The sequence below is a fragment of the Oncorhynchus nerka genome, linkage group LG26 (genome assembly GCF_034236695.1).
Source record: "Oncorhynchus nerka isolate Pitt River linkage group LG26, Oner_Uvic_2.0, whole genome shotgun sequence".
NCBI classification, from domain to species: domain Eukaryota; kingdom Metazoa; phylum Chordata; class Actinopteri; order Salmoniformes; family Salmonidae; genus Oncorhynchus; species Oncorhynchus nerka.
This window is the reverse complement of record NC_088421.1, coordinates 5,062,037-5,086,504: the sequence shown is the minus strand read 5'-3', so window position 1 is coordinate 5,086,504 and position 24,468 is coordinate 5,062,037. Positions and strand designations below refer to the sequence as shown.

Genomic DNA, 24,468 nt, shown 5'->3' with positions numbered 1-24,468 from the left:
TGTAGAAACATCTTATGGACGATTAAAATAAACAGGATGAACCTGAGCTCAATTTCAAGTATCATAGCAATATACTTATGTAAATAAGGTATTTCTGTTTTACTTTTTATTACATTTGAGGAAAAAAAAATAAAACCTGATTTCGCTTTGTCATTATGGGGTAGATTGATGAGGATTTATTTATTTATTTAATCCATTTTAGAATAAAGCTGTAGCGTAACAAAATGTGGATAAAATCAAGGGGTCTGAATACTTTCTGAATGCACTGTAAGGCAATATTTATTTCAAACAGCCCCTTATTACCTGTTCTTTGCAGGTATACCCCTTTTATACATATCAGTGGGTAATTGGCAAATTGGGAGGGTTGGGGGTTGTTGTTGAACCATGGGGGCTGTTTGCATTTCAAATGAGGGATGTGTTAAACAATGGAAGTGTTAAGGAATTTACCTGCAAAAAAATCTGAGAACCATTCACACAGACCCAATACCTGTATTTTGGTTACAGGGTCTGTATAAATACAGGAATCATGACTTTTGGGTTTTATTGTTCCATGTTTTTCTACCCCCTATGCTTTTCAGAAATACAAAAAAATCTGCTATAAAAATGCAGGCATAGTAAATTTGTGTGGTTTTGGTCTTTATGTGAAAGGGATGCAAGAGTCCAAGCCATTCTCTTCTGGAAACACTGTTGACTGACACTAATAGACAGCCAATCCAGGTGGGATGTGATGTGGGCGGGACTAGTGGGGTGACAGCCAGTCACGGTGGTTAATCTCCAACTATTCAACCTGTCTTGTTGACCTGTAATTAGCCGGTGGCGCTAATTGACTCTGTGTTAACGAGATTAGGAGAAGACTGGAGAGGGTGGGGAGGGAGAGAGGATTAGAGCTGCAGACAGATGCTCTCTAGTTTACCACTCAGACATATCCATCAAACGGGGGAGAGAGGGAGGGAGGAAGAGGGGAAGGAAGGGATGAGAGAGGGGGAGAGAAGGAGATAGAGGTCGAGGAAGGGAGAAATGTGAGGGAGAAGGGGAGGTAGAGCGGGATGGGGGAAAAAGTGAGGGGGAGATCCCTTACGGAAAAAACGACATCAATTTCACATGTGATCTCATGTGAAGTTAATATGATTACATGTGACATGTTAAAGAAGCATGTGATAGCACGAAACTACACATGTGAAAACATTTAAGCACATGTGAAAACATGATCTCATGTGAAATAACTGGGATAACATGGGAATGCAACATTTCAACAGGTGATACCATGAAAATACACGTGACAACATTTTCAAGTTTTTCGTGTGAAAGTGCAAATGTGATTTTTACACATTTGAAAATGCAATTCCACATGTGAGAGTTAGGTTCTAACATGCGACACTGCAAATTCCACATGTGAAAAGATGGTGTACACATGTGAACAACTGACCTCATTTGTGTGTCTTTTGTCTTCACACGTGAGAATTTCAGCTCAACGTGTGAAAAAAGTTCAAGGAAGTAATGAAATGGTATAGGCGCTTTAAGGTAACTGGCACGCTGATCAGCTAAAATAGTGTAATTAAACATGATTACCTTAGACATCAAATCAAATTTTATTGGTCACATACATATTTAGCAGATGTTATTGCGGGTGTAGCGAAATGCTTGTGTTCCTAGCTCCAACAGTGCAGTAGTATCTAACTAAATGCTTGTGTTCCTAGCTCCAACAGTGCAGTAGTATCTAACTAAATGCTTGTGTTCCTAGCTCCAACAGTGCAGTAGTATCTAACTAAATGCTTGTGTTCCTAGCTCCAACAGTGCAGTAGTATCTACGTTTTCACAACAATGCACACAAATCTAAAAGTCAAAGAATGGGACTTAAGAAATATATAAATATTAGGACAATATGACACCACCTGGGATTTGAAGTGCTCTTATCTTTCTGCTGCGCAGACGTCTCAGAAGTCCCCTACACGTTCATTACATACAATACCTCTCTGCACTGCTTTTTTTTACATCAGTTAATCTGACTATTCTCTCATTGGTTCCATTGATTTATTTCAGTAATTTGAGGGTTTTCTGTATAGTTGTCTAATGTTGGTGAGGCATGTAATTCTGTTTTAATATTACCCCTGAATGAATAACTAGGATACATATAATAGTTTTCTTGGGTGTATTATACAAAGCATAGATTTACTATTAAGTCAAAAGTATAAGAATACAGGTGAAACTAGTCATTGACACAGACATGGTGGCGTAGCAGGAAGATCTGAATGCTGTGAACCATGAGGTTGTGAGTTCAAATCCCAGGTGAGGACCTGTTGAATAATTATTGCTGTACAAATAAACATATGCAATGTAATCATGTGTGTCAAATATGTAGTTTGGAAACACTGCGGCTATTTCGTGATGTTCCTGCGGCATCCTAACGACGTGTTTTGGTCTGCAGGGCGTCATGTGAAAATGTTAATCCACATGTGAAAGGTTATGGGATCATGTGAAATATCATCACATGTGCAGTGTTCCAAAACAACATGTTTTTTTTTCACGTGACATTTCACAGGTGAAATCAAATGTTACATGTGCAAAACATTGTGATTTTCCATAAAGGGATGGGAGGGAAAAGAGAGAAACAGACAGAAGGGAAGAGTGAGTACAGAGTGAGTAATGAAAAGAGCATTGTTCAGCCTGAGAGGCAAAAAAACTACAAAGGCGACAGAAAGGAGTGAGATGATGGGGAAATGGGAATGAGCGGGGGACATGTTAGACCAGGGTCTTGTTCAATCGGACACAACGCAGCAGTACATTTTGCAATGGAAACTGAAAAGTTTTTTCTTTTTTTTCACAACGCTTTGAAACGTTTTCACCCTACTGAACGCAGCCCACTTGTTTCTCCAGGAACTGTGTATGTATGTAGGGATGTCCTTTGACCCCATTAAACATCAATTCCATGGACACAGACACACGTTGTCGTAATGGAGATTAAGGATTACAGGACCACGTAGAGCAGTGTTTAAATAAGACATTAGAATGGAAACATCCTGGAGCCGTGCCTATTGGCTGTGCTGCACGCCAAGGAAGGCCTCGCGTCGTCCACTGCAGCGTACCAGACAGTCACCTCTTCTTGGTGCGGGTTGCCCCTAAGATGCTGATCTTTTTTCCCGTGTTATAAGATTTGATTTGATCTTTTAGAAAACAGTACAAAAATATACACATACAAACGGCAACATCATACAAACATCACAACTCCCCAGATCCCAATCTCCAGCCCCCCTGCATCGCTTTCCGTCACATGGCCTAAATCTGCACCATTTCTCTCCGTAGCCCACCCACTTTCAATATTTAAACAATAAATCATTCCATTTTTCCATTATGCTAATGATGGCGGATTGATTGATATTCACGTTTTTAGTATACGTTGTTTTTTTCAAGACGAGCGATGAAAAGAGAATCGTTCAACCCATCGGGTGTCTCACGACACCCCCAGATGCCATGTCTTGAAATATGCTGACAGATTAAAGGGAAGTTTACATTGTAATAATTCTGACGGCCAACTGTCTAGCTCCGCCCACAACTGCCGGACTTTATAGCGTTCCCAGATTGTTGAGTCATTATTAGTTTTATACTTCAGACATGACTCTGCCATTGTGCTGTGGAATTTGTGAATGGTGTCTGTTGTATAATAAATTCTATTACGTTAGTTTATTCTGGGTTAAGCATACATTTTCGTTAACTGTCATTTCGGTAACACTTTACTTAACGCCCAACCCACGTGGGCATAACCATGCCATAATATGTCATAACAGCCGACAGAACCTGTCATAACCTGTCGTAATATGGTCCTAACACTGTCATGACCCATGTATTTACACCTGTTGTGACATATATTGCGTTATTTTACGGATGGCTATGACACCTACATACGAGTGTCAAAACCCACATTTAATCAAATGTGTTTTTCCCTGCCAAGAAGTTTCCTTTCGTTTCAAAGTGTATTTCTTAAGTCCTTTGTTGTTGTAATAAATTATTTTACAGTCATGTTTTTTTCATCGTAACAGTATTTTAAATACCTTCTAGAAAATACACTACGACACTGTCATAAAGGATTATGACCATCCTATGTCACTTTACTTGGACTAAGAAAGTACACTGTATGACACTGTCCGGAAGCATTATGACCGTCATAATCGTTTAAGCCAATCGCGTACATTCCCTTAGAAACTGGGTGGTTCGAGGCCTGAATGCTGATTAGCTGACAGCTATGGTATATCAGACCGTATACCACGGGTGTCTTGTCCTGCTCCGGAAAACTGCTCCTGCATTCATCCCAGTCATCAGCAGCAGAGCATTGGGATAGGTGCATGTCGGACATTAATGTGTGCGCAACTACGGTGATAGTTTAATATGGTCAATTTCAGAAAATGTTATATAACGTAAACATACTGTTGACAGGTAGGCTATAGCGTAATGGAATGTGTGGTAGGTTTTGTGGGTTTCGACAGTCTTCTGTAGGAGTCTTACATGTCACAACCGGTCTAAATATATGTGTCATGACGGTGTACGTCAGCTGTTTCGGCATATTATGACATGGCTACGTGTTATGACGCTGGCTGTCAAGTGAAGTGTTACCGTCATTTCGTTAGTTATGCTCCAACTTTTACCTCCATCCTGTGCCAACATCCGTTCATTTTTAAGTCTTGGTTCCAATAGTTTATATTTTTTTCCCTAAGAGATTGTCAGTCGGTTAGGCTCTCTGCGAGGTTTTACATATCTTACCTATCATATGAACATCCTTTTCTGACTCAAATTAGAGTCCCTAAATGTTGCTCTGATGCCCAAAAGATGTCACATCGAGTCGTTATAGGTCACTTTTAAGTTGCATGTATTTGAAACTAACAAATAATATATTTTGGTCAATTTGGCATTTTCCCCACTAATGATTAAGGTTAGGATTGGGGGAGAGGAAGCTGATCCTAGATCTGCACCTATGGGGAAACTTCACCCCCGGAGCACCTCGTCTTTACCGTGTTACCAAGCATATACCTTCCCTCTGAGTTCCCTCCTCCTCTCTCTTCATTCAGTCACATCTAATGCAGAATCCTGCCCTCACCCTAACCCAACCCACTCTTCCCAATCCCAAATTCTCCCAGCTACCCCCTCACCAGTTTGGAGCTGATCTGTAATGAGTCAAATGGAGGGGCGAGGCGTGGGGCTGCGGATAGGGGCCGAGCGGTGGGGGTAGGATGGTAGGGCTGATGAGTTGAGTGGTCCGTGCCGTGACCTGCTTTCTGCAATGCCTGTCGCCTGTCCCGCCGGGTTAACATTGATTGATCCGTGGACTGTATATGTGCGGGTGTCAACTGTGTTGTTTATCTGTGTTAGTTGGTGTCAAGGGTAAATAACAGTATGTACCGAGTTCGGAGCTTGTGTAACTAACTACTGTTGGCACTTGTGTAACACAAGTTGACATTCTGACAGTCGTATATCAATATTCCTGATTTACTGTAATTCCACTAACCTACAGCTGTGAAGTTCTCTCTACTGAGACAGAAAGGGAGGGAGAGAGAGAGAGAGAGAAAGAAAGATTGGGAGAGGGTGAGAAAGAGAGAGATGGGGGGGGGAGATCAAGTAAAGAAAAATGCTGGAAGGAGGAGCATCAATAATCCGTTTGTACTGAGCTCTAAACCCTTTCCTCACCCCATCCACCCTCATAGTCCTCCTGACAGGGTCTGCAAGTCGCACACACACACCAGGAGGTAAAACCTAGTTGTGATCTAAAGCCTGTCACTCCACAATCTGGACCTGCCCTCTCTGAATAATCCCTAGTCCCAGAAGCCAGCACAGGCAGAGCGGAGCGAGAGGGGACACACACACACAGGTGGTACAGGGACACTCGTTGCCGAAGTGTGAAGGGGTGCCCACAACAGAGCGAGACAGGGAGCGAGAGCGAGAGGTCAACGCAGCACAACACTCGGTCAGAAAGTCTTCATCGTTTTTGGTGGATTTTGCATCTCCGACATGGAGTTACTTGTTTCAAGAGAGAAGCCCCTTCTATGCTCTGTTCTCACTCTAGGAACTGAGAGAGGCTTCTGTGACAACACGCAGAGAGGAATCGAGCTCAGAATTAGAGTGTAGGACACAATACATCTCTGTGTTGGAGAAGAAGATGTGAAACAGGAAATGGACTTCTCAGAAGACTGCGGTATTGACAGGTCCAACAATCTATTTCTGTGCGTGCAGCTCGACTGCTGACAGGTCAAAGAAGTGGAAGGACAGTCCACGGATAGTGACGTCGCGAGATCACGAGTGAGGGGGGCTTGAGAAAGCACATGACAGGGAAAGAGAGAGCAGAAAGGAGAGTGAGGGAGGAAGGAAGAAAGAAAGAAAGCACATGACATGCGTTGCAGGATTGTTGCACGTCGCCATCCGCTGTCACTGAGTCAGAGAGGAAGACGAGAGAGAGAGAGAGCGAGAGCAGTTGACTGACTTCAGACTGCTGTCAGTCACACCAAAGCCCTAACTTCCATAACAACCACGACACAAAACACCCGCTCTGGTGTTGCCACATCGATTACAGCACTCTGGCACCAAGGAGTTGCCAGGGTGATCTTCTCAGACGTCACATTTTCTCTCTCTCTCTGACGGAGGAGGGGAGCGGTGGAACAGGTGCTGGGGGGGAGGAGTGGAGGGGGTAGGAGCCAGGGAGAGGAGAGAGGTAGAGTGAGGGAAGAGGAGAGGAGGTGAACCTAAAAAGCCTGTTTGGGACCCTCAGCCTTTCTCTCTCTTTTCCTTTCTTCACTTCCTTCATGTCCGTTAAAGCACAGTTTGTTTAGCCCTGGAAGCAGCTGGTCTAGGCTGGACTGGAGAATGTCCTTGGGACATTTGGATTTTCCCACATGATGACCTCTTGCTATGCATGCTTTGAGATGACCAACCTATGACCACACCTCCACCCGTGGTGGTTTAGGAGTGACCACTTGGGGCACCTGCAGACCTTGTGGACTCCGGGGACAAGCCCTGATGACCAGTCATTCTCGGTCTCTCTTCTCAATAGAGTTTTGTTTGGCTAAACCACAAACCTGTCGTGGAAACAGAGCTATGTTTCTGATGAACTCACGGAACTGAGAAATTGGAGATACCCTTCTTTTTTTTGGTCTGTTCTCTTTTATTCCTTTGTTTTTGTTTCTTGGATGACAAATTATTCGAATTACACATTGTTGATAGTATGGGAGACAAAGCATACCCGTGAGCCCAGCTTTTCCCCTGGGAATCAGGCGGGAGAGGGGTCTGTTTTGGACACCCCGTGGGGGTCCAGACTGCCCCGTTGTGTGTGTTTTGGGGTCAAATAAAAGCCCTCCTGACTGTGTCCCATCAGGGTGAGGTAGAGAGGATATGCAGTCATGCTGATGTACTCACTCTCAGCCCAGGAAGCAGACCTGGCCCTGTGTCGCTGTGAGGGAGGCGTGGAGCTGGCCCTGCAGTATGCCAAGATGTGGTGCCGCTACGCCAAGGACCTGCTGGCCTGGATGGAAAAGAGAATCAGCCTGGGTGAGTGGAGACGTGGGTCTGTACGTGGGTGTGTTTGTTTCTGTGTCTCTCTGCCTGTGTGTACGTGGGTGGGGATATGTCTGTGTCTCTCTGCCTGTGTGTACGTGGGTGTGTTTGTTTCTGTGTCTCTCTGCCTGTGTGTACGTGGGTGTGTTTGTTTCTGTGTCTCTCTGCCTGTGTGTACATGGGTGTGTTTGTTTCTGTGTCTGTCTGCCTGTGTGTACGTGGGTGGGGATATTTCTGTGTCTGTCTGCCTGCTTGTCAGTCTGTCTGTCTCATATTCATACCTGCATATCTTACATTGATATATAAACACATTAATTCAAGTTAAGTGCGCCTATCTCAAAATTAGGGCATGGCCCATAGTCTATCACTGCCTGTGGTACAGACTCATTCAAAGTGACAAATGGACACAACTACCCAAGTATAACATATTCACAAACACATATATTTGTAAATATGTGCTTGCATGTGAACAATGTGCTTTGCATATAAACAAATGAAAGGGTTCACACACCAAATGTGAAGTGTATATACCATGTTTCTGGCATTCATAGACAGTTAAGCCTTCTCGAGACATAAGATAAACAAGAATCATTTTAGGACAACATGAAAGGCTCTCATATCCCTCTGTAAAAAAAGTTATTTTACTGGTATGGAACTGCAGTAACTACAGCAACCAAAGCTCTTCTCCTAGGAAAGACAAGCAGTCAGTCACTCTGTTCCTGGAAAAGACAACAGCGTCTAAAGTAGGCCTACCCTGCCGTTAGAGAATGTGTGTTTATTCTTCAACTGTAATAGGATAATAGACCTTGTGGTTGAACCCTGTGTGGAAGGATAAACATATTCTCCACAGTACCCTCTGGTGGTAAAACTTCGGTATTACAATGACTGTTATAGGGACCATTTACATTCCTAGTGAGCAAAACTTGTTGAAAATATATCAGGGAAAATAATTAACCATTTCAGGGACAGCAAGATATCACGGACCCCTTAGGTTGAGGAACACTGTTAGGGTATTACGGAGCGGTATAACCTACCCTGAGAAACACTGTTAGGGTATTACGGAGCGATATAACCTACCCTGAGAAACACTGTTATGGTATTACGGAGCAGTATAACCTACCCTGAGAAACACTGTTATGGTATTACGGAGCAGTATAACCTACCCTGAGAAACACTGTTATGGTATTACGGAGCGATATAACCTACCCTGAGGAACACCGTTAGGGTATTACGGAGCGGTATAACCTACCCTGAGGAACACTGTTAGGGTATTACGGAGCGATATAACCTACCCTGAGGAACACTGTTAGGGTATTACGGAGCGATATAACCTACCCTGAGGAACACTGTTAGGGTATTACGGAGCGGTATAACCTACCCTGAGGAACACTGTTAGGGTATTACGGAGCGATATAACCTACCCTGAGGAACACTGTTAGGGTATTAGATCTGTATGGTTGGTAGCCAATGAGGATAACATGGAGCGGGCCAGCCACTCCCCCCAGGGGAACCCCACAGAGACTACAGGGCAGATTAACCAGGCCACAGCAGGAGAATGGACAGGATGGACAGCCTACAGTTCTGCTCTGTACTGTAGCCTTCTGTACTGTAATGTACTCTGCTATACCACACTGTAATGTACTGCACTGTTCTGTGCTGTAGGAGGGCAAAGAGATCAGCTCACCAAGGTGCTGCTAAGCAGACCTGTGTTTGGATAGCTGTGTATAGGAAATGGAGAGAGGTCAGAGTGACAATGTAGGGGAAGTGGTCAACGTAGAGGGAAAGGTCTGAGCCAGTGGTCAGAGGTCTGAGCCACTGTGGATGATAATGTAGGGGAAGTGGTCGACGTTGAGGGAAAGGTCTGAGCCACTGTGGATGATAATGTAGGGGAAGTGGTCAACGTTGAGGGAAAGGTCTGAGCCAGTGGTCAGAGGTCTGAGCTAGTGTGGATGATAATGTAGGGGAAGTGGTCAACGTTGAGGGAAAGGTCTGAGCCACTGTGGATGATAATGTAGGGGAAGTGGTCAACGTAGAGGGAAAGGTCTGAGCCACTGTGGATGATAATGTAGGGGAAGTGGTCGACGTTGAGGGAAAGGTCTGAGCCACTGTGGATGATAATGTAGGGGAAGTGGTCAACGTAGAGGGAAAGGTCTGAGCCAGTGTGGATGATAATGTAGGGGAAGTGGTCGACGTAGAGGGAAAGATCTGAGCCACTGTGGATGATAATGTAGGGGAAGTGGTCAACGTTGAGGGAAAGGTCTGAGCCACTGTGGATGATAATGTAGGGGAAGTGGTCAACGTTGAGGGAAAGGTCTGAGCCACTGTGGATGATAATGTAGGGGAGGTGGTCTACGTTGAGGGAAAGGTCTGAGCCACTGTGGATGATAATGTAGGGGAAGTGGTCGACGTTGAGGGAAAGGTCTGAGCCACTGTGGATGATAATGTAGGGGAAGTGGTCAACGTTGAGGGAAAGATCTGAGCCACTGTGGATGATAATGTAGGGGAAGTGGTCGACGTTGAGGGAAAGGTCTGAGCCACTGTGGATGATAATGTAGGGGAAGTGGTCAACGTTGAGGGAAAGGTCTGAGCCACTGTGGATGATAATGTAGGGGAGGTGGTCTACGTAGAGGGAAAGGTCTGAGCCAGTGTGGATGATAATGTAGGGGAAGTGGTCGACGTAGAGGGAAAGATCTGAGCCACTGTGGATGATAATGTAGGGGAAGTGGTCAACGTTGAGGGAAAGATCTGAGCCACTGTGGATGATAATGTAGGGGAAGTGGTCGACGTTGAGGGACAGGTCTGAGCCACTGTGGATGATAATGTAGGGGAAGTGGTCAACGTTGAGGGAAAGGTCTGAGCCAGTGGTCAGAGGTCTGAGCCACTGTGGACAGTGGTCAGTTGAATGCAGTGGAGGCTGGTGGAAGGAGCTATAGGAGGGCTCATTGGGCTGGAACGGAATAAATGGACCGGTATCACACGGCAAACCTATAGACACCACATGTTTGACTCCGCTCCATTTATTCCATTCCAGCCATTACAACGGGCCCATCCTCCCGTAGATCCTTCCACCAGCCTCCACTGGTTGAATGGTTGCAACGCCGACACCACAGCATCAGTATGGATCAGTCTACTTGAAGTAGGGCAGCACTTAGGCAGCCAAAGCAGAGCATTGATTTTGATATTTGGTGATGTAAGCTAACAATCTGAACTGACCTCTCCTCTCTTATGAGGTCTGATGGCCTGATATGAGATCTGATATGTTACATATTGGTTGTTATATCACCAAGGACATAAATGAGACATAAATGGGAACACGCAACAGCTCCAAAAGTCCAATGGATATTTGGCTGGATGAAAGCTTTTGATAAGACAGCCTGACAATATTGTTATGCTAATCAATTGTTTTAACTCAAATCAAATCACGTTCCATCATACTGACTTATTCTGGTCTGTTTGCAGAGCAAGAGTTTGCCAAGAACATCGTAAAGGCAGCAGAAACAGCTAAGTCCTGTGTGGCTCAGCAGGTATGGATGCTTTTCTTGTCTCTCGTGTGCATGGGGCTGTTTAGGGTGTACATGTGATGGTGTGTACAGTATTGCATAGAAAAGTATTCAATTCATATCAGATGACTCTTCCAGGCCTGTTACTCGCCACCGTAGTGGGGTGCAATGAAAAGTCGCTGCGCATTAAAGCATCTGCTAAATTACCACAATGAAATGTTTTACAGTGCCTTGACCTTTTTGCACCATTTGTTGTGTTGCAGCCTGATTTTCAAACGGATGAAATGTCTCGGGCCTTACACACGATATCCCATAATGTCAGAGTGGAATTATGTTTTTGGAAATAATTCATTCAAAATGAAAAGCTGAAATGTTTTGAGTCGAGACTAAATACGTTCAGGAGTAAAAAAAAAAGAATCTGGTGAACAAGTCACGTAAATAAGTCGCATGGACTCATTCAATCGTGATTTTTGAATGACTACTTCATCTCTGTAAGGGCCCTCAGTCGAGCAGTGAACTCCAAACACAGATTCAACCAGAAAGACCCGGGAGGTTTTCCAATGGGTAGATGGGTAAAAAAAAAAACAGACATTGAATATCCCTTTGAGCATGGTGAAGTCATTAATTACACTTTGGATGGTGTGTCAATACACCCAGTCACTGCAAAGATACAGGCGACCTTCCTAACTCAGTTGCAGGAGAGGAGGGAAACCACTCAGGAATTTCACCATGAGGCCAATTTCAAACAGTTACAGAGTATAATGGCTGTGATAGGAGTAAACTGAGGATGAATCAACAACGTTGTAGTTTGAAAATAAATGTTGCACAATCCAGGTGTGGAAAGATCCCAGAAATACTCACAGCTGTAATTGCTGCCGAAGGTGCTTCCACAAAGTATTGACTCAGGGGTCTGAATACTTCAATAATTTTGCTAAAAAATCTACAAACATGTTTTCAGGCAACACAACAAAATGTGGAATAGGTCAAGGGGCATGAATACTTTCTGAAGGCACATGTGCAGTATTGCATAGAAACATATTATTTCATTAATTTCACCACTCTCTCTACATATTCTCTGAAATACTGTAGATCTAATATCTCTAAATATAACTGAAATATATCTCCCATAACGTATTGAAACGATATCTATGGCCCGGTTCTTACTGTGCCGTTGTTACAGGACATGATGCCTCTGCAGTACATCTACACCATGGCCCTGGAGCACGACGTGAAGACCAGCCAGTCTACTAAACAGACATCAGAACTGCTGCAGCAACGCTGCTACCAGGTACTATAGACAGACGGACCGACGGACAGACAGACAGACAGGCAGGAGAACCGCCACAGACAGAAATACTCAATGTGTCCGACAACAACAACAAAAACACTCCTGTTTGCAAGGAAATGTGGAATAATGTGTAAACGGATGGAGTACGATGTGTTTAATCCGACGTCTTTATCCTGAAGGCCCTGGCATCCAAGAAGAATGAGATTGATAAGTGGCGCAGGGAGTTCAAGGATCAGTGGTCCAGAGAACAGAGGAGGATGGTAAAACAGCTGTTTTTTTTCTTTGTTTTTTTTTAGACGCTACTGTGTGTGCGAGTGTTTAACAGCTTCTCCCATTGATCGGAGCATTGCGTTAACTGAACGGCTTCTCTCATTGGTCAGAACAATGTGGTTACGGCTTCTCCCATTGGTCAGAACAATGCGGTAACAATGCTTCTCTCATTGGTCAGAATGAGGCGGTGGCGGCTCTGAAGAAGGCTCGTCAGCAGTACCTGCAGCGCAGCGAGGACCTGGAGAAGACCAAGGCGGTGACGGCCAAGGCCGGGGACGAGCTCACAGCGGGAAACAAGACCCTGGACAAGAGGAGGAAGTCACGTGACGACGCACATTCAAAGGTGTGGTGCAGCGGGTCCGACCGCCATATGGGGTTCACTGAAACATATCCCTCTCTTTTTTTTGGTTCCACTTTTTAGGTTATCATTATTTTTTGGAAAGGAAAATTCGAGTTATATTTTTCGGTGACTCACTGTGCCCATCTCCCGCTCTCTCTCTCCTTCTCTCTCTCTCCCTCTCTCTCTCTCCTTCTCTCTCTCTCGCTCTCTCGTCCAGGTGATAGAGGCAGAGATGCAGTACAGACAGTGTGTGTGTGAGGCCCATGACCACCAGGACAAGCTGGAGAGATTGAAGGAGAAAATCATAGTTCACACCCGCAAACTCATCTGCCAGGGGGACACTGTGCTAAAGGAGGTGGGTGTCCAGGCCTATGGGAGATAGACGTTCCCTGTGCTGGATGAATCAAGTGGAGTGCATAATAGGGATAGTGACAGCATAAGAGTGAATAGACTCAAGGCAAGCAGTCAGCAGCCGTTTCAATTAGTCTTTTAAGACTGTCAATGCTTTTGATTTAAACAATCGCCCCAACAAACAAACAAAACATTAAAATATGGTCCCGTTCTCCATTTCTAAATAATATAGTAATATAATATATGCCAGGTAGCAGACCCTTTTTCCAAAGCAATTTAGTCATGCGTGCATACATTTTACATACAGGAAGTGCTGGGATTGAACCAAATATGTTGGCGTTGCCATGCTCTACCAACCGAGCTACAGAGGTATCTTGAGCTCAATGGGATGAATCATTTTTAAATAATCCCTCTTATCATGTACCTCTACCACCCCTAGGCCACAGTGAACATGTTCTACTTCCAGCGTCAGCAGACGGAGCCGGTTCCCCTGGGCTACCACAACCTGGAGTTGACCTGCAGGCCGTGTGAACCCGGGGAGCCCTACCTGCTCTACATCTCCAGTAAGAAAAGCCAAGAACATCCCCTACAAACCTTCACCTTCCAGGAGTTTGTCCCTCAGAACAAGAGGTACGTTCGGATGGAAGATTTGTCCTGTTTTAAATAGGCTACGGCTCTAATGGATGCTACTGTTTGTCCCGTTAGTGCCTATTGTCTTATGTTTAGAGTTGTTGTCAATGTTAATTGTGTGCCTGCGTGTGTGTGTGTGCTTGCCTGCGTGTGTGTGTGTGCGTGTGTTTCCAAATCTGTGTGTGGCACCTTCAAGTGGCCGTCGTAAGACCAGCAACCCCAGCTCTCTGCAGGACTCCTTCTCCCTGCCTGAAGAAAGTCTAGTTAAACGAAAGGGCTACAGTGACAGTGAGAGCATAGGAGGCAGTCTGGAATCTCTGTCCAGCCCAGGTAAGCCTGTATGCTTCATTCCACAGATTTCATTTAATCATGCTCAGAAGATTGACCAATCGTCAAACATCTAGGTCATGATTGCTCGTGGTGAGAAATAATGTGTTCACTACCAAGCTTACCCAGCTCGCCCTGTTTGTCTGGTCCTCTCTCCTTCTCTGCGTGTCTTACCCACGTTGAACCCTGAACCCCGTAGCCCATGGCAACAGGATGCTTCTTAAAGCCCCCTCCACAGGGACCATGTCATCAGACGACCTGGATGAGAGGGACATGGGCACCGTCCTGGAAGGAGGTGAATGTCACCGTCGTCACCTAACTCACACAACAGACACCAACTAATGACTCTCTATATGTAAATGTTCCTGCTGAATTCCCGAATCTACCCCTAACCCAGCGTTTCCCAAACTCTGTCCTCGGGGCCTCAAGGGATGCATGTTTTGGTTTTGGCCCGAGCACTACACAGCTGATTCAGACAACCAACCAACTCCTCATCAAGCTTTGATTATTTGAATCATCTGTGTAGTGTTAGGACAAACAACAACAACAAACGTGCAGCCCTTGAGGTCCCCGGGACCAGGTTTGGGAAACGCTGCCCTAACCCCTACACCCTAGCCACTCCGGTAGATCTGAGAGGATTAGATCGATATAATCGTTGTGGCAATTGCTTCTTGTCTACTGATTGGCTAGGTGGAAATGTTGCCGTTTTCTTCCACTTGTCCAATCCTCTCAGGTCTATGTGAGTTGCTAGGGAGTAGGGTTCTGTTTGGGAACTAAGGGGGTACATTCGGTGGGGCAGTGTTTCCCACCGTGACGTGGACACTGCCGAGTATGACTGAGTCCGCTTCCTGTGTGGTTTCTCCTAGATGGTGTGGACACCACTCCTGAGGGGAACGGTGCGGTGGGGAAGGTACGGACTACGTCCCGAGCCGCGCTGACGCCCCGATTCCGGAAGATGAAGAGCAAGATGGTGAAGTGCAAACAGTGTGACACCTACATCGTGGTCAACGGCATCGAGTGTGAGGAGGTGGGAAAGAGGAGGAAACGAAGGAGAGACTTTCATGTGGCAGCCTCTTAACTGACAAAAGTAGAACGTTGTCACCTGATTCACAGTCACACTAAAGGGTGGAACCGAGCTGTACTGGGCTGGTTTGGTTCTCTGCCCTCCACAGTGGCGCCAGCACAGTATGGCTCAGGTTGAGTCTATAGTGTGAGCCAGGTATATAGGGTGTGATTTGAGGTCACCCTGTGCTTTGCTAATCCATGTCCTCTGTCCCGCCTGCCATCAATCTGTAGTGTGGCGTGGCCGTCCACAGGAAGTGTCTGGAGGTGTTACAGCATGAGTGTGAGAACAGGAAGGGCGTTCTGTTTGGCGTGGGTTTCTCCCTGTTGCCCCGGGACCGGCCTGACGAGGTGCCCTATGTGGTCCAGCGCTGCACGGCCGAGATAGAGAGCAGGGCCCTCACTCTACAGGTACAGTATTAACCTGGATGTCATATGCCTTAGAATAAGTACTGAAGCAAACAGATAAACTGTTTTGCAGAAGCGACAGTACAGTGCCCTTCTCTCAATCCCTCTTGCTTTCTCTTGCCCTCCTTTCCCCTACATCCATCCATCCATCCCTCCCTCCCACCCAGGGGGTGTATCGTATCAGTGGGTCGAAGCCTCGTATCCAGAAGCTGTGTCAGGTCTTCGAGACCCAGGGGGACCAAGTCGACCTCTCTGACCTTTCACCTCATGACGTCACCTCGGTCCTCAAACACTTCTTCAAGGAGGTACAAGTCCACTGTTTCCCAGACAACAAAGAAAATGGATATTACAGACAATATAATGTAGAGCCAACTATACAGTTAATACAGACAATATAATGTAGAGCCAACGACAGTTTATACAGACAATATAATGTAGAGCCAACGACAGTTAATACAGACAATATACTGTAGAGCCAACGACACAGTTAATACAGACAATATAATGTAGAGCCAACGATACAGTTAATACAGACAATATACTGTAGAGCCAACGACACAGTTAATACAGACAATATAATGTAGAGCCAACGATACAGTTAATACAGACAATATACTGTAGAGCCAACGACACAGTTAACACAGACAATATACTGTAGAGCCAACGACACAGTTAATACAGACAATATAATGTAGAGCCAACGATACAGTTAATACAGACAATATACTGTAGAGCCAACGACACAGTTAACACAGACAATATACTGTAGAGCCAATAACACAGTTAATACTGACAATATACTGTAGAGCCAACGACGGTTAATGCAGACAGTATACTGTAGAGCCAACGACACAGTTAATACAGACAATATACTGTAGAGCCAACGACACAGTTAATACTGACAATATACTGTAGAGCCAACGACACAGTTAATAAAGACAATATACTCTAGAGCCAACGACAGTTAATACAGACAATATAATGTAGAGCCAAATGGAAATGGACGAGGGCCAAATAAAAAAATCAGCTTAATACAGACAATAAATATATGTAGAACCTAATTGAACAACTGAAAACCTAGTTAATACAGATAAATATACTGTCTGTCAGAGCCAAAAGACAAATTTCCTTTATATTATCCCCATAACAGAACATTAAATGAAAGAAACTGTAGAGCCATCAGTACACAAAAGTTAATACAAAGAAAAACAATATACTTTTCTATCAGCACAACTGAAATATTTTTAAAATATAAGACAAAAAAATATAAAAATCTGTTAATCAAAGGAGGCCAACCTCTGACACAGTTAATACTGACAATATTTGTCTGTAGAGTCCAGACGATACAGTTAACACTTTCTCCACAGACAATATACTGTAGAGCCAACGCCATTTTTGACACAGTTAATAAAGACAATATACTGTAGAGATCATCCCAGGGGCCGTAAAACTTTCTTGCAGTTAATACATATGTGAGAGCCAACGATACAGTTAATACAGACAATATACTGTAGAGCCAACGATACAGTTTACATTTACATTTATATTTACAGTTAATACAGACAATATACTGTAGAGCCAACGACAGTTAATACAGACAATATACTGTAGAGCCAACGACACAGTTAATAAAGACAATATACTGTAGAGCCAACGACAGTTAATACAGACAATATACTGTAGAGCCAACGACAGTTAATACAGACAATATACTGTAGAGCCAACTGTAGAGCCACGACAGTTAATACAGACAATATACTGTAGAGCCAACGACAGTTAATACAGACAATATACTGTAGAGCCAACGACAGTTAATACAGACAATATACTGTAGAGCCAACGACAGTTAATACAGACAATATACTGTAGAGCCAACGACACAGTTAATACAGACAATATACTGTAGAGCCAACGACACAGTTAATACAGACAATATACTGTAGAGCCAACGACAGTTAATACAGACAATATAATGTAGAGCCAACAACAGTTAATAGAGACAATATACTGTAGAGCCAACGACAGTTAATACAGACAATATACTGTAGAGTTAATACCAATATACTGTAGAGCCACAGTTAATACAGACAATATACTGTAGAGCCAACGACACAGTTAATACAGACAATATACTGTAGAGCCAACGACAGTTAATACAGACAATATACTGTAGAGCCAACAACAGTTAATAGAGACAATATAATGTAGAGCCAACAATACAGTTAATACAGACAATATACTGTAGAGCCAACGACACAGTTTACATTTACATTTACATTTAAGTCATTTAGCAGACGCTCTTATCCAGAGCGACTTACAAATTGGTGCGTTCACCTTAAGACAGTTAATACAGACAATATACTGTAGAGCCAACGACACAGTTAATACAGACAATATACTGTAGAGCCAACGACAGTTAATAGAGACAATATACTATAGAGCCAACGACAGTTAATACAGACAATATACTGTAGAGCCAACGACACAGTTAATAAAGACAATATACTGTAGAGCCAACGACAGTTAATAGAGACAATATACTGTAGAGCCAACGACAGTTAATACAGACAATATACTGTAGAGCCAACGACAGTTAATACAGACAATATACTGTAGAGCCAACGACACAGTTAATACAGACAATATACTGTAGAGCCAACGACAGTTAATACAGACAATATACTGTAGAGCCAACGACAGTTAATAGAGACAATATACTGTAGAGCCAACGACAGTTAATAGAGACAATATACTGTAGAGCCAATAACACAGTTAATAGAGACAATATACTGTAGAGCCAACGACAGTTAATAGAGACAATATACTGTAGAGCCAACGACAGTTAATAGAGACAATATACTGTAGAGCCAACGACAGTTAATAGAGACAATATACTGTAGAGCCAACGACACAGTTAATAGAGACAATATACTGTAGAGCCAACGACAGTTAATAGAGACAATATACTGTAGAGCCAACGACAGTTAATAGAGACAATATACTGTAGAGCCAATAACACAGTTAATAGAGACAATATACTGTAGAGCCAACGACAGTTAATAGAGACAATATACTGTAGAGCCAATAACAGTTAATAGAGACAATATACTGTAGAGCCAATAACACAGTTAATAGAGACAATATACTGTAGAGCCAACGACAGTTAATAGAGACCATATCGAGGCGAATGGATTCTGACTTGAGATACAGTCATACATTGTTATACACTGTTATTTAAGCTCTCACACAAAGCTCCCTTTCATGATTATGCCAAACTATGACTAACATGGACATATCTTAACTCAGGATTCCCCTTTTAGTGAACATCATGTGGTACAGTTGTCAGTCGATGCATCGAAGCTAATAAGTATTTATTATGTGTTAATTAATTGTTAATAATAACCATCTTCCTCCTCACACAGCTTCCAGAGCCGCTGTTGACCTTTGACCTGTACAATGACTTCATCGGGGTGGGCAAGGAGATCCAGCGTCTCAGTGAGAGGGAGGCGGCAGCAGAGACTCCTGGGATAGTGAATGACCTCACATATAACCTGAGAGACCTGCTGGAGAGACTGCCCCCATACCGCTACTACACACTGCAGCATATGATGCGTCACCTTCACAGGTACTACACACTGCAGCATATGATGCGTCACCTTCACAGGTACTACATTACTACACAGTGCAGCATATGATGCATCACCTTCACAGGTACTACACACTGCAGCACAGTGCAACATATGCAGCATATGGTGCGTCACCTTCACAGGTACTACACTACTACACTACTACACAGTGCAGCATATAATGCGTCACCTTCACAGGTACTACACACTGCAGCATATGATGCGTCACCTTCACAGGTACTACATTACTACACAGTGCAGCATATGATGCATCACCTTCACAGGTACTACGCACACAGTGCAACATATGGTGCGTCACCTTCACAGGTACTACACTACTACACAGTGCAGCATATGATGCGTCACCTTCACAGGTACTACACAGTGCAGCATATGATGCGTCACCTTCACAGGTACTACGCTACTACACAGTGCAGCATATAATGTGTCACCTTCACAGGTACTACGCACACAGTGCAACATATGGTGCGTCACCTTCACAGGTACTACACTACTACACAGTGCAGCATATAATGCGTCACCTTCACAGGTACTACACAGTGCAGCATATGATGCGTCACCTTCACAGGTACTACGCTACTACACAGTGCGGCATTTGATGTGTCACCTTCACAGGTACTACGCACACAGTGCAACATATGGTGCGTCACCTTCACAGGTACTACTCTATTATACAGTGCAGCACCATGCTCCCACCTATTCGGGACATCTATTCGAAACGGTGCCCGAGGAAGGCCTGAAGCATCATCAAGGACCCCACACACCCCAGCCACGAGCTGTTCACTCCCTTACCGTCGGGCAGACAGTATCGGAGCATGAGGTCTGATACCAACAGGCTCCGAGACAGTTTCTATCCTCAAGCCATCAGACTGCTGAACACTTGAACTGGACTGACCACCTGATCTGATTCTCCACACCTTAGCACACATGCGCTCACTCACACATGCACACCCACACATGCACGCCCACACAGACATACACACATACACCCACACACACACACACACAGTACATTCATGCTACACACGCATCACAACTGCTGCTACCAGACTCTTATCTCAATATTGCACAATCCCCCCTTCCCCGAAACACGTGTAAATATGGACTGTAAATTGTGCCTTCCTGTATTATTTATATACAGTGCCTTGCGAAAGTATTCGGCCCCCTTGAACTTTGCGACCTTTTGCCACATTTCAGGCTTCAAACATAAAGATATAAAACTGTATTTTTTTGTGAAGAATCAACAACAAGTGGGACACAATCATGAAGTCGAACGACATTTATTGGATATTTCAAACTTTTTTAACAAATCAAAAACTGAAAAATTGGGCGTGCAAAATTATTCAGCCCCTTTACTTTCAGTGCAGCAAACTCTCTCCAGAAGTTCAGTGAGGATCTCTGAATGATCCAATGTTGACCTAAATGACTAATGATGATAAATACAATCCACCTGTGTGTAATCACGTCTCCGTATAAATGCACCTGCACTGTGATAGTCTCAGAGGTCCGTTAAAAGCGCAGAGAGCATCATGAAGAACAAGGAACACACCAGGCAGGTCCGAGATACTGTTGTGAAGAAGTTTAAAGCCGGATTTGGATACAAAAAGATTTCCCAAGCTTTAAACATCCCAAGGAGCACTGTGCAAGCGATAATATTGAAATGGAAGGAGTATCAGACCACTGCAAATCTACCAAGACCTGGCCGTCCCTCTAAACTTTCAGCTCATACAAGGAGAAGACTGATCAGAGATGAAGCCAAGAGGCCCATGATCACTCTGGATGAACTGCAGAGATCTACAGCTGAGGTGGGAGACTCTGTCCATAGGACAACAATCAGTCGTATATTGCACAAATCTGGCCTTTATGGAAGAGTGGCAAGAAGAAAGCCATTTCTTAAAGATATCCATAAAAAGTGTCATTTAAAGTTTGCCACAAGCGACCTGGGAGACACACCAAACATGTGGAAGAAGGTGCTCTGGTCAGATGAAACCAAAATTGAACTTTTTGGCAACAATGCAAAACGTTATGTTTGGTGTATAAGCAACACAGCTCATCACTCTGAACACACCATCCCCACTGTCAAACATGGTGGTGGCAGCATCATGGTTTGGGCCTGCTTTTCTTCAGCAGGGACAGGGAAGATGGTTAAAATTGATGGGAAGATGGATGGAGCCAAATACAGGACCATTCTGGAAGAAAACCTGATGGAGTCTGCAAAAGACCTGAGACTGGGACGGAGATTTGTCTTCCAACAAGACAATGATCCAAAACATAAAGCAAAATCTACAATGGAATGGTTCAAAAATAAACATATCCAGGTGTTAGAATGGCCAAGTCAAAGTCCAGACCTGAATCCAATCAAGAATCTGTGGAAAGAACTGAAAACTGCTGTTCACAAATGCTCTCCATCCAACCTCACTGAGCTCGAGCTGTTTTGCAAGGAGGAATGGGAAAAAAATTCAGTCTCTCGATGTGCAAAACTGATAGAGACATACCCCAAGCGACTTACAGCTGTAATCGCAGCAAAAGGTGGCGCTACAAAGTATTAACTTAAGGGGGCTGAATAATTTTGCACGCCCAATTTTTCAGTTTTTGATTTGTTAAAAAGGTTGGAAATATCCAATAAATGTCGTTGCACTTCATGATTGTGTCCCACTTGTTGTTGATTCTTCACAAAAAAATACAGTTTTATATCTTTATGTTTGAAGCCTGAAATGTGGCAAAAGGTCGCAAAGTTCAAGGGGGCCGAATACTTTCGCAAGGCACTGTATATATATATTATTATTATTACTCCCCTTTTTCATCGCTGCAACTCCCCCAACGGGCTCGGGAGGCGAAGGCCGAGTCATACATCCTCCAAAACATGACCCGCCAAACCTCGCTTCTTGACACCTGACCGCTTAACCTGGAAGCCAGCTGCACCAATGTGTCGGAGGAAACACTGTTCACCTGACGACCGAGGTCAACCTGCAGGCGTCCGCCCCCCACAAGGAGTCGCTAGAGTGCAATGAGCCAAGTAAAGCCCCCTTAGCCAAACCCTCCCCTAACCCGAACAACGCTGGGCCAATTATGCGCTGCCTTATGGGACTCCCAACCATGGCTGGTTGTGATACGGGATCGAACCCGGGTCTGTAGTGACACCTCTAGCACTGCGATGAAGTGCCTTGGACCGCTGCGCCACTCGGGAGGCCCTGTTTTATTTTATTCTACTGAGCCATTTACTAAATGTTCCTATATTTCTTACTTCTTATTGTTGTTGCATTGTCGAGAAGGAACCTGAAGGAAGCATTTCGTTGGATGGTGTATACCATGTGTATCGCTCACCGGAACGTGCAACATGATGCAACACCTACACAGATACTACTGCACACTGCGGCACATGATGCGTCACCTACACAGATACTACTGCACACTGCGGCACATGATGCGTCACCTACACAGATACTACTGCACACTGCGGCACATGATGCGTCACCTACACAGATACTACTGCACACTGCGGCACATGATGCGTCACCTACACAGATACTACTGCACACTGCGGCACATGATGCGTCACCTACACAGATACTACTGCACACTGCAGCACATGATGTGTCACCTACACAGATACTACTGCACACTGCAGCACATGATGCGTCACCTACACAGATACTACTGCACACTGCAGCACATGATGCGTCACCTACACAGATACTACTGCACACTGCAGCACATGATGCGTCACCTACACAGATACTACTGCACACTGCAGCACATGATGCGTCACCTACACAGATACTACTGCACACTGCGGCACATGATGCGTCACCTACACAGATACTACTGCACACTGCGGCACAATTAGCAAACCTGGTTGTTGTGGAGATGTCTCAGTGAACCATGCTCATAGACTTGTGTTAGCTCCTCAAAGTTATGCCTCGGCTTCAGCTCACTGGGTAAACAGATTATTGTGGCGTGCAGCAGAACGGTCGGTCACATGGTCATATGAGGGGTGCTGGGCCCTCCAGATTGTATTTTTTTGGCCATACTCTATCCTCTCTCTTCTTCACTGATTTCACAATCTCTCTCTCTCTCTCCACAGAGTATCAGAGAACTACGAGGAGAACAAGATGTCTCCCAGTAACCTGGGCATTGTGTTTGGTCCGACCCTGCTGCGCCCGCTGGTGTCTGTAGACGTGTCCATGGTGGCCCTACTGGAGACCACCTACCAAGCCCTACTGGTGGAGTTTCTCATCACACACCACCAACACATATTTGATGCTCCACCTCCCGCCCCCACCACCCCCCTCCCTGACACCCCTCCCCGGGCGATGTGTTCAGGGGGGGGCCAGAAGACTGTTGCTGGGGTTGACCCTGGGTCCCAGGACCCCCCCACTAGAGGAGCCTCGTCCAAAGAACGCCCCCGTTCCCTAGAGGTAAGGGACACACTGAGGGGGGATTCCATCGTGTCAGACAAGCTCAATCAAGTGCAGCTTAAGTATTTGAATCCAAACATACCATTTGAACCCAGGTCTGGTCAACAGATTGGTTAACCCTCAGCTGATAGATAAATATATACTTTTCAAATACTTTTCATAGACCCACTATACTGAAGTACATTTAAATACAGATTTTCTCCAATGTTTTTTAAATGGTTTGAATAGGAGGGCAATGTTAACCTCAATCAAACACTTAATTTAGCATCTGAGGCCTCTTGATCACATATCTGGCAGCTGTAGGTTTGTCAGCCAGTGATTGGTCCTCTAAGTCTAAGTAACACTGAGACGGCTCATGATGCCCTACAGTCAGACCTGGGTTAAAATACTATTAGAAATGATTTCAAATACTTTCGCCAGGCTACTACGCAATAGTTCCAATAGAATAGTCACCAAACTGTAAACCCAGCCCATCTGGCACCCCAGGAAGGCTAGAGCAACTACTCAAAGTATTTGACACATTTCAAATAGTATTTGAACCCAAGTCTGCCTCAAAGCCAGGGTTCACGGATTTCAGCCTCAGCCTGCTGCCTTGAGCTGCTTTCTTTCCTGTTGCTTCTGTTACCTGTTGTTGTGTCAAAGGGGTAATCTGGGATTCAAACAACAAGAGGTCACTCCAGTCACTTTTTTTGGTAAA

At 44.5% G+C, this 24,468-nt stretch overlaps 1 protein-coding gene across 1 annotated transcript in view; it reads left to right on the top strand.

The window, feature by feature from the left end:
* LOC115110084 (GEM-interacting protein-like) overlaps nucleotides 1–24,468 on the top strand; it is a 38,661-nt gene that overhangs the window by 7,407 nt on the left and 6,786 nt on the right. Inside the window, exons 5-18 of the mRNA XM_029635426.2 lie at nucleotides 7,399–7,524; nucleotides 10,990–11,054; nucleotides 12,211–12,318; nucleotides 12,498–12,578; nucleotides 12,767–12,931; nucleotides 13,146–13,283; nucleotides 13,719–13,909; nucleotides 14,106–14,239; nucleotides 14,436–14,531; nucleotides 15,103–15,263; nucleotides 15,533–15,709; nucleotides 15,874–16,011; nucleotides 19,129–19,331; nucleotides 23,438–23,771. Of these exons, the coding sequence (XP_029491286.1) occupies nucleotides 7,399–7,524; nucleotides 10,990–11,054; nucleotides 12,211–12,318; nucleotides 12,498–12,578; nucleotides 12,767–12,931; nucleotides 13,146–13,283; nucleotides 13,719–13,909; nucleotides 14,106–14,239; nucleotides 14,436–14,531; nucleotides 15,103–15,263; nucleotides 15,533–15,709; nucleotides 15,874–16,011; nucleotides 19,129–19,331; nucleotides 23,438–23,771 (2,117 nt within the window). The remainder of the gene's footprint in view (nucleotides 1–7,398; nucleotides 7,525–10,989; nucleotides 11,055–12,210; nucleotides 12,319–12,497; nucleotides 12,579–12,766; nucleotides 12,932–13,145; nucleotides 13,284–13,718; nucleotides 13,910–14,105; nucleotides 14,240–14,435; nucleotides 14,532–15,102; nucleotides 15,264–15,532; nucleotides 15,710–15,873; nucleotides 16,012–19,128; nucleotides 19,332–23,437; nucleotides 23,772–24,468) is intronic.